This window comes from Alnus glutinosa, chromosome 8 (genome assembly GCF_958979055.1).
Source record: "Alnus glutinosa chromosome 8, dhAlnGlut1.1, whole genome shotgun sequence".
Lineage (NCBI taxonomy): Eukaryota > Viridiplantae > Streptophyta > Magnoliopsida > Fagales > Betulaceae > Alnus > Alnus glutinosa.
Window position 1 is genome coordinate 29,329,902 of NC_084893.1, and position 11,107 is coordinate 29,341,008.

General features: G+C 35.2%; 1 protein-coding gene across 1 annotated transcript; it reads right to left on the reverse strand.

Moving 5' to 3' along the window:
• Positions 1–361: 361 nt before the first annotated feature.
• LOC133875376 (kinesin-like protein KIN-14F) lies at positions 362–10,457 on the reverse strand. The gene is made up of 18 exons (XM_062313493.1): positions 10,185–10,457; positions 9,721–9,918; positions 7,537–7,700; positions 7,066–7,209; positions 6,312–6,674; positions 5,906–5,974; positions 5,532–5,756; positions 5,207–5,288; positions 4,700–4,795; positions 4,430–4,609; positions 4,190–4,296; positions 3,391–3,571; positions 3,081–3,243; positions 2,716–2,969; positions 2,477–2,640; positions 2,200–2,394; positions 1,228–2,039; positions 362–881 (listed from the first exon to the last, which is right to left on the reverse strand). The coding sequence occupies exons 2-18, from the start codon at positions 9,869–9,871 to the stop codon at positions 731–733; spliced, it is 3,501 nt and encodes a 1,166-aa protein (XP_062169477.1). The 5' UTR covers positions 9,872–9,918; positions 10,185–10,457; the 3' UTR covers positions 362–730.
• Between the last annotated feature and the right edge of the window lie 650 nt (positions 10,458–11,107).

The window sequence follows — 11,107 nt, forward strand, 5'->3', positions numbered from 1 at the left end:
ACTAACATGAAAAAGTTATTTAACAGCATCTATGCTGAGGCTGTCAATGAGGTGTCCACAGCAAAAAATTCCTTCTTTCTTAATATTTTTCCTATAAATAGGTTAGAGTCTCTCATCATTAAAATTAGTGCCATGCATTAAGGTTACGTGGCTAACGATTTTAAAAGCCAAATTGTGATTTTACGTTTAACTGAGTATTTAAAAATCGTGTTTTCAAATCATATGTTTTGAAATTACAAATCCAAACGGATGACCCTAACTAGCAAATTATCTGAAGTTGTTGAAAGATTGAATTCATTCCATTTGTTTAAATTCTGGTGACATAAAATTTCTCCCTAAAAGAAACTAAATGGAACTTAGATAATAAAATCTTCCCCTGTGAAGTTTTTGACAATTACAGGATGACCAGTACATATGTAATCAAAAGTTTACATATAGCATCAAAAGCTGCTTTAGGTATGGACACTCAAAACACAAGTATTATAACCAGAAAATACAAAGATAATTTAAATTTGAATTACAGAGAAATATTATGTCCAAAATATTTAGCAGGAAAAGGGAAACGTTCCACCATAATCCTCTTCAGAACATCATCGGAGTCCTTGTAGAAAAAGTATGCAATTTGGAAGTCCAACACTAATAGTAGTCGCTGTACAAAATTTGAAACAAAAAGAAAAAAAGAAAAAAAAAATTAGTGGCAATAAAATCAATGCTTAAAGTTGTGAGATCCTCAAGGTAGAATCATAAATTTCCCGCGAGGTGTAGAGCGACTCCTTCTAAACTCAGGCATTGATGCATTGGTGCCTTCCTTCGGAAAGCGAACTAGACCATTTGGAACCTTGTTGTCAAGTTTCCCTGTCAGTAAGGGCTCCACTAGTCCTCTGCATTTAATAGAGAATGCACATTTATTGACAATGACCATATGAACTTACCGGACAAGGATCCTCTCAATTTCAAGTCATTTCATGGTCGAAATTTAATGTTGTTGCATCTAACGGTGTAAATGATGTTACATCATTTAATTTTTTTGAATGACATATTAACATATTTATCACATGGTATCATCTAAACCGCTAGATACAACAACATTAAATTCTGATCATGAAATGGCTCATCTCCATTTCACTTGAAATGAAGAGGGTCCTATTGAAATCAACTTTTTCTTTTTTTTCAAAGACTTGATCGCTCAATACTTAATTCCCTGAAGAGAGAAGATCTTCATCATACCTTGGTTCAAGATTTTGGGAGATCCGTGGGAAGTTCTGTTGAAGCTTTTTCACCTTTAGAGCACCATGCACTGGTGACCCGACAAGGCCTTGCTCATTTTCTGGCTCAGGGAAGTCACTCTTTCGTGGCACTTCCTCCACCTTTTGACCGGCAATGTGCATGTCAGAGAGCAGTGTTGTTACCGCCTCAGACTTCTGACTCTTACCTGGCAGTTGATTATGCTTTGCCTTGGCCTTGCTCTCAACTTTGCTTTTCCTAATGCCACCTTGCCTTACATTAAGAGCTTGCTTAAACTGCTCCTCTTCATGTTCTGGGTAAACTTTCTTGGTGCTTATCTTCTGGAGGCTGTAGTATGCATCAGAAATATTATCATGCTTCGCTGGCTCTTGTGAACCTATATGTACCCTTGAATTGCTATCTGTTGAAGGGATCATTGGCATTGCGGGAACAGACTTATTAACAGAAAATCTAGCAGGAAATTGCTCTTGTGAACCTATATGTACCCTTGAATTGCTATCTGTTGAAGGGATCATTGGCATTGCGGCAACAAACTTATTAACAGAAACTCTAGCAGGAAATGGTACTTTTGCAATCGGTTGGTTGTCAGTTGTATCAACTTTGACCCTGCTCCTTATGACAGACCCTCTATCAGTGGACAATGATCTCCTAACAGGAGGGGATGGTGATCTTGGCTTTCCAGAGATCGCTAATCGTTCTTCAGCTAGAAAAGATATCTTTGGTGTGATATCCTTGTCTGCAAATGCAGAGGGAAATCTTGACCTTCTCTGCTTACCGGAAGAACAACTTCTAGCCTGAAACAAATTTCATCACAAGTGAGGTTATCTTCTTTTCATTCCTAAGAGGCTTCCAAGCATTTCTTCACAAAACTTGCAGAAGCGCATAAACAACCCCAAACAAAAAAAAAACTACTAACATGTTCAATCAAACAAACTCCTGACTGCTATGACTTACCTCTAAGCTTCTTGTATCGTCAATGGGTCGCTGGCAGGTTTCAGGCTTCAGGCTGTTACTGATACCGCTCCTTGGCATTCGAAAAGGAGAAACAGGCCTTGGTTTTTGGGATTCTATTGTGCTTCGAGTATTCCCAGCTTTCAATTGCTCAAGTTCAGCTGCCTTCCTCTCCAATGCCAGTTGAAGGTTCGATATCTGTATAGATAGAAGGAATTTGAAAGCTTTCATGAAAAAAGTCAAAAAGCAGAATTTCAGAGGAGAATGATGAAAAACAAACCTCTTCTTTGAGTTCTCGGATTTCACCAGTTTCTTTATTAGATCGGGCTGCCCCAAGTTCTATGGAGGCGACCCTCTCAGCAAACTTGAGTGTGCTAATTGTCTCCCCAAGAGCATTAAGTTCAGGATTTATATGTACAAACATCAATGTTTTTGCCTGCCCACCTATTTCAGATGAAAAATGATAAGAACGATGGTGGAAACAAAGACATTAGGAGGAAATTGTGATTAACATGTTACCTAGAGAATCTTGCAATACTTGAGTAAGCTTGCTATTCCTGTATGGAATATGTGTACTCTTTTGTGCAAGAGCAGAGATGACATCTCCAAGTGCAGAAAGAGATCTATTTATATGTTGGGCCTCCTTCAGCCGCTCACCAACAGCTTCAGATTTATCAACTCTTTCACTTCCAGCCAAATCCACTAGATGGAGGCAACCCCTAAGAATGGAATTAGAAACCAACTCTTTTCCATGGACATGAACAGTTAAAACACTGCAGGAGGAAGGCCATACCCAAAAGCCGTTAGTAAAATAATTGGTACTTCGGTAGTAACATGAATAACACCGAAAAGAATCATAAACTTCAAGAAAAGAAACCATCTACCTATGTGAACGGCTACTCCTTTCATTTAGAGCTGTAGCACCCACAGCACGATTCCTTTGTCCAATTCTCATCAAGTCAAGAACATCTTGAGTGCATGTAACCCGAATCAAACTTGCATCGGGTACATTAAGGCCATTCAATTGAGAGTTATTTCGTATATCTAATGTGCATGGAGTTAAGGTACTGAAGTAACAATACAGTATATAAATTTATCAAATCCTCAATTAAAAAATTAAAACTCAAATGGACAAAACACAGAGGAAGGCTTATTATGTTATCTAAATAATAGCAAGTAAATCTTGTAAAAGATATCTTCTGTTAGAGCCATCACTGACTAATAGATCCCTCACTTGTTCATTGTATATCTCAATCATCTGGACTCCAACTTCATATTTTATGATATCCTCCCTCGCCTTTGATATTTGAAACAAGTCACGAAGTGCTCGATAGTTTACACCCCATGTCTCCTCAGAAGTCAAATCTGGGCCACTCTATGAAAAGGATAGGCAAACATTGTTATTTAGGTCAGAAAAATCAATTCTGAGACTACAATTATTTGTTGATTGCTCAATATATTTTTCCTTCTATTTTCATCAAATTTAGATTAATAATCTGGTTAACATTGATGGATTGCTCAACATATTTTTCCTTCTATTTTCATCAAATTTAGATTAATAATCTGGTTAACATTGATGGCTGGAGAAGGTTTAAAGTTCATGAAAGAGGAAATGTTTTCCCTTGTGCAACAAAGAGCTTAAAAAAACACCAACAAGAACAAACCATGCAATTAAAAAAAAAAAATATTTAAAATGTTGTAAATCCAAGAAGGAACCCATCCTTATTCACAGGCATCTTCATTAGCGTAGATATAGCTCCAAATAGAGGAAATAACTAACTGGAAATTGCTTAGAAAAAGAAAAACTAACTGGAAATTGAGGACCATATCATACAAAGTCCAAGTTGCTTATATGATGATTGTATGATATGCAATTATCAGAATGGAATAAGCTTTGTTACCCAAAGTGGTAGGTACATATTTATAGAGTCAGTATGAGATACCATTTGAATGGTGAAATCTACTGATCACAGACACACATGTGATATATTACCATTGTATAGGTCTTCCCTGAGCCAGTCTGTCCGTATGCAAAGATACAACCATTAAAACCATCTAGAACAGACCTGATCAATGGTTGAGTATCAGCATATATTTGCTCTGCATATAGGAATAATAATAAATCATCATGATTAATCTTCAAAAAAAAATTACGAATATAAAAACTATACACAAACGGATTACATTCACTCATATGTAGCTGATACTAAAAGTAGATTAAACCAAAACATACCTTGTGTGACATTTGTTCCATATACTTTGTTGAATGAAAATACTCGTCTTGCATCTTTTCCCTGCTTAAAGGGATTGAAAATCATGATATTTCCATTTTCTCCTATGTGGTCTACAGTAGACTGCCCATTTGATTGCCCTGGTAAGAAGGGCCTCACTCTACAATAAACCCTAATGGTTCCTGTAAGAAACCAGTTTCATCCGCTAAGCTCCATATTTGATAAAACATATAAATGATCAAGTTGAAGATTAAAAAGCTTCAGATGGACACCTTTGAGGTCTTGGACTTGATTGTAGAGTACGCGGTTTTCTTCTAGAATCTTATGATAGGAAGAGGAGGCCACTTCAAGGCCCTTAAAATGATTCTCTGAGGCAACAAAAAAAATGTAATTTTACACAAGTGTTTATAGATAAACATAGTACAATTAACTGAAACGTTTCTGTTCAACCACAATAATATTTTCAAAGAATATTGTTAGAATACTAATTAAATGAACAAATTCACTATTTTCTATCAGCTTAAGCATTTAGGAGAAGTAATAATTTAACATGGTATTAGAGCAAAAATCTTGAGTTCGAACCTTGTCTTCGTAATTCACCTCCCATTTCAATTAAATATTCCACGTGTTGGGCCTTACTTATTGATGGAGAGTTTAAGTCCACACGTGGGAGGAGGGTGTTAGAATATTAATTAATGGACAAATTCACCGTTTCCTATCAGTTTAAGCTTTCAAGAGAATTGATGATTTAACAAAGATCAAGTCTTAAGGTTTCTCACCAAGCCTACTAAGTTCTTTCTCCCAGTCTGAGTGGACCTGTTTCACCCCCGATTTTGTCTCTTCAAAAGATAATTTTAGCTCCTAAAACATCCAAGACAGTACATATCAGTACAAATGTAAAATATGGAAGGACATCAAAAATTAAATTTGCAGTTGGCCTAGCAAGCCATGTAAGAATAAATAACCAAGTGAGAACCCTAGAAAAATATTTTTGAATTCCGTTACCAAGAAAATTCAATATAAGCCAGACACTTTTTTAAGGAAAAACCGCTTGAAACAGTGCAAAGAAATATTGTAATAAGGTCTGTGAACAAATATTGATACCTCAAGCTGTTTCTGTTGAAAGTCAATCAGTTCTGCATGGTCTGCAGAAAGATTGGCATTATGCCGAGTACCATTGCGTTTCCCACCACAAACACAGAATCTTGATAAATCACTTGACAGCAAAGCAGTTCTTTGATTAAGATACTGTGAAATGGCTGCTATAAATTCATGCTTTGGGAAGGAACCACCATCACTTTTCAATATTTTCTTCAAAAACAATCCAAGCTGTAGAAAATAGTGTAAAGTAAATTATAGAATACATAGTGATGCGATGACAATTATAAGGACAGTACTCATATTGGAAAATCAATTGTATGGCAGTACTTCTAAATGGAAGTACTAACAAGACACGCAATGGCACTCCCAACCCTTACCTGAGTGCCTTGGGAAACAAGCACTGCTGAGAAATCCTTGACTACTTTACTGAGCAAAGTATCGATGACCTACAAATTTTCACCAAATGATCAATTCAGACTCCCCATAAAACAAAAGATTCTTCATTTATAGGTTAAGTGAAAAGGATTAATGGAATTTTGTAATCACATCCTCATATATAATCCTTACCACAAAACTAGACATTTATACGCATATGGGCCTAAGAAAAAGATTTTTTGCTGATAGTAAATGGTATGTTAAAAAAAAATAAAAAATTGTGTTCAATCTTGTAACTTTAATGTTTGTGTACTACAGGAAATTAATGAAAGGAATATGTCTGGAGAAATCCAAATAATGACTGGCAATGGTGCAATGGTACAACAAAATGGAAAGAGTCTTACCTACCATTGCATTCAAAGGGAAGTCTTCAATCCCATCACTCTCTCTGAGGTAAGCCTGTAGAAGTCCAAGTCCAAAATGATCGAAGAGGAAAGCCAGAGCATTAGCAGTTCTGGATTCTTCAATGGAGACCTCACTAGAAAGATGTAGAAATTCTAACAGCTGTTCATATGTTGATGACTCAGATTCATCCACTGACTCATCAGCACTTTCAGTACTGCTAAGTATGGAGGATGGAGATCCCTTTGGGAGTGATGTGATCCTCACAGTGCCTCCATACCTCCAAACCCCAACTCCACCAGCTAGCTTCCACCCGTAATATCCTTTCAGACACAGAATGCAGTCCACAACCTTACTTGATGAGCCCCCCTGAAAATCCAAGTTACTCAAATTCAATACTTGCAAAGGCAGTTTTTTAAATCGTCAATTATCTCAAAAGCTTAAGCAAAGAGGAAGAGGTCAATTTTACTATTTAATTAATATTTTAACACTCCATCTAAAATGTGGAATCAGACATCACGTGGAATATTTTAATCACTGCTTATTCCAAAAACTTAAATTTATAAGAAGAGATGAAATTTATTATTTAATTAATATTTCAACAGTAGCCTTTCAAAATCAAATCACAAACTGATATGTAACTTTGAACATAATGAAGTAATGCGGGTTGAAATTTATATGTTTTTAGTACTTCATATTGTTACAAGGTTGCAACATGCATGTTTAATAGCAAATGCAGGACTTGAAGGAGAAACAAAACCTTTTCCAAATCTGATGCTTCAAATGTCAAGAGCTGCATTTCTTTAACGGCCTCCAAGAAATTCCTCATGTTCTCAAAATACTGAATTGCAGACTGTGCTGCTCCCTCCGTGGACTGAACCGCAATTACTGGATTTTCCACCACCTATATGAATTTCATAGAAGTAACAAAAACCCATCTCAATATAAAAAGAATGCTTCACATTTAAAATAGAACCATGCATATAACTAAAATTTAACACCAAAAAAAAGAACTTATCAAAATGATAAGAGTACTAATTAAGTTCTGATAAGAACTATGCGCACAGGAAAGATGTTAACTTTAAGCACTTATTTCTTGTCATGGAACAGTCTGCAATCCGTGCAGGCATATGGAAACATGATGGAAATAGTTAGAAAGAAAAGAAAAGAAGGAAATTTAGCATTGTATTGCTTGTGATGGAACATGGACATGAAAGCACAGGAATATAACCTTGAGAACAGCGCCGGGATTGACTTTGTTGAGGACGTTGCAGAGAATAAGGCCATTGCGAAGTGCAAGGCAGAACTCTTCCTCGGAGGCTTCTTTGGGCAGTGTTGCTGATGCGCCGTGGTCCATTTGACGCAGCCATTCTGCTGCTTGGTACCTCCTTGAAGCTGAAACGCACGCACACACCAACACTTAACAAACTCTCAAGCACATACTTGAAATGTTGGGCTGCTAAATCCTATTCATTTTTGTTACTGTCACTCTCGCGCCGGAGCCGGATCCGCTACTGCTTGTTACGGACTAATTTTTATTTATTCAGGACCAATGAGTCTCTCAACTCTTCTATTAGTTGTTGTATGAATTTTACTAATTACGTGACCGCAAAATTAGATTTAGATTTTTAGTAATTTATTGTCTAAAAATTTGAATAATAAATGTGAGATAATTTTTATAAGATTCATTTAACCGAGCAAGAATAGATTGCTCAAGACTTGTTTGTAAAAGTGGGCCCATAAAATTATTCTTACATTTACGACTCGAATTGTTAACCAATTCAAGGGCCGGTAGCCTCAAAATTAATTTCTTACCTCAAAAAATCCTTCTTCTTTTTTTAAAAAAAAATTATGTCCCTTCATTTAACAAAATTCTAATTCTGCTCCGGCTCAATACATGCTGATTAGGATTTTTTTTTTTTTTTTTTTTTTTTTTTTTTATATGTCCACACCAAAAGAAGAGGAAAAACTCAAACTAATGGCATCTGTTTTATAAAGCTCAAGTAATGATCATTTACACCCCATTTCAATAACAAAATAAATAATCCTCAAGTATTCTCCGGGCACTGTGTAACGGTGCGTTGAGTGTTGAATTTTTGAAATCAAAATTAAATTTTTATTCTGTTTGCGAATTTTGAGGTTTGACCTTTTAAAAAAAAATGAATAAAAAATAATTTGTTTTAAAATATTGAATTAAATAAATTAAATATAATTTATTTTTTAAAAAAATAGAATCATAATCATATTTTGTTTTCAAAATTTCTTATCCAAAATTGACTCAAATAACCCCCAAGAGCCCCAACTACAATTTTTGAAGACAATAAAGTAATAGCATGTGTTAGGATATATAGGATATTTTTCATATTAATCTTCTTATATTCTATTATTTTTTTCTTATAGGTATGTAATAATATTTGATTATCTAACTTCACCTACCACAATTGAATTATCCAAATATTATTTATTTTCTCTAAATTGTCAAATCACCTCAGTATATGGCATTCTTTCTTTCTTTCTTTCTTTTATTTTTTTATTTTTTTTTATTTTATATTGGATTAGGACCTTGAGCAATTTACTGATTAATTGTTAACAATTTATACAAGTATATGTGAAAGTGTATAAAACTTATCTACTCGATTAAATAACTGAATAATCTAAAATTTATTTAAATAAGTGTATCTCTTCCAAATCCTCTTAAAATATATTACTCAAATGGCTAATGATCCCAATTAATTGTATACAGTCATTGGCAGCATATATAATCATGTCACCTTCTTTAATCATCTACCAACAAAAGTTGAGACCCTACCTCTCATTAGTTGCATTGTTTGTTTCACTGTACCAAAAATATGGTCCGTGTTCTAAGGAGGCCTAATTAATCCACATACATTGTCAAGGATTATGCTCCAAACAAATATACTTGGGCCTTCTTTCGGCTACTGTACAAAAAAAAGAAGGTGCTAATATGGACCCACATTCCCCACTTAATTGGTACCACCTTATTTTTTACACCATTTGATCGCCCGCATTTAGCGCAACGTTATGATGTTGTTCCATGATCTTTAATTTGATCTTTCTCAGTGTTTTGGTAATTATGTGTCCAACCAACCCACCCACTCTTTGGCAAAAGAAAGGCAAAACAAGAAAGCAATTGGACCCCTCTTAAAAAATAAATAAATAAATAAAGTTTCTTAAATTGGGTCGGAATAAATTTATATATCTCAGTTTACTTAGTTTCATCTATTTTTAAAATAACCGTACATTTTAAAAGTGCATGTCGTATTCTAATTAAAAATAAATATCAATTTAATAGATTGTGTTGAAAAAAAATTTGCAGACTCACTTGAAGGAATCTTTATCCCATGAGAAAGCATCGAAGAACTATGAATAATGGTGGTAGTAGTTGTAGAAGTACCTGCTTCTCCGGCTTTTCTTTGAGCTAATTCGTGGTCGTTGATAATCTCCTCAGTGTATGAAGCCTCATTGTTAGGGACCAAAGCCTTTAATCCTCGTAAGTTCTTGCAAGGAGACACTAAAATTGAATGGGCGTCGCTTTCTTGTGGCATCTTTGTGTTCGATCTCTCCCAATGAGGATTATATTAAACAATGTTCACTGCAAAACAAACACAGAATTGGACAAGGAGTTCAGTCAATGAGAGTGTTTATGAAAGACACAATGAATTCGTATGAAAGTGTTTATGAACAAGAATTCCATCATCCACCGCTAAAGCCTGCTTAAACCTCTAAAACAACAACATTGAGTTGATGAAAGACAAAAAAGTTTGTTTCTGCAAAACAAGAAGTGAGAAGCAAGAGTATAGTAGCAAATTCAAGAAATATTAGACTCAGTAGTTAAACGGTATGTTTCTGTGACTCTACCTCTGAATTGAAGGGTCTTAGCTTGGAACTGAAAAAAAAACAGAGCAAGAAACTGAGTTGCAGACTTGGAGTTGAACTTATGGTTTAGAACTAGCTAGCTAGCTAGATCCGATCTGCACCCAGAAATGGAATGTGAAGCAAGGTTCTCGTGAGTTTGTGAATGAGCACTCAAATTTACATTAGCCTCATTAAATGCTCCAGCCTCCAATATGAGTGGAAAAGAGAGAGAGAGAGAGAGAGAGAGACCCTGAAATTCAAACGTTGGTGCCTTGGCCTGGCCTTCCAGGACCCAAATAAAAGATTACAAAGGCCACGCCACAGTGCATTAACGGAGTCTCATAAAAGGACGTTACAATAAGGGTCGAAAATTTGTGTCGGAGTGTTTAAATTCAAGTCGTGCCAAAGTATAGACTTAAAATTATATAGGTCAATTTTAATTTAATATATTTAATTAAACGGATTAGAATTTTTAATTCTAACCGACTAATTTTATATTGAACTCGTGTCATGTTCACGGATCAAACCCATCAATTCTAACATGCCAATTTTTGTATTGAATTTGTATCAAATTTACAAATCGTGTCAAAAATTGACAACACTAACATCTTGTTTTTTTTTGTTTTTTTTTTTTTGTTTTTTTTTTTTTGTTTTTTTTTTTTTTAAGAGATAACTAACATCGTGTGTTTGATTTTTGAGGAAATGTAAAACAATGGTAAACGGAGTTGGAACTAATCTGGTCAACGGTTGAGGGTGGGTTTGACTTGGGTTCGACACTCCACGTGGCAAATGAGTGAATGCCAAGTGTGGTCTACTGTGGGACCCTTGGATCGTTGGACTGGACGGCAGGATCTGGCCAAAATGATAGCATTAGCATAAGGTGCTTTGTAAAGCTTTGGACTATAATGCTTTGTGGCCCTTTTAAT

Bases quoted from the DNA above. Each gene is read 5' to 3' on its own strand.
- LOC133875376 (XM_062313493.1), bottom strand. From the start codon at position 9,871: ATGCCACAAGAAAGCGACGCCCATTCAATTTTAGTGTCTCCTTGCAAG. The intron at 5,757-5,905 runs GTAAGGGTTGGG...TATTTTCTACAG, and splicing joins TTGTTTCCCAAGGCACTCAG to CTTGGATTGTTTTTGAAGAA. The intron at 2,970-3,080 runs GTAGATGGTTTC...TTCCTCCTGCAG, and splicing joins AGGAGTAGCCGTTCACATAG to TGTTTTAACTGTTCATGTCC.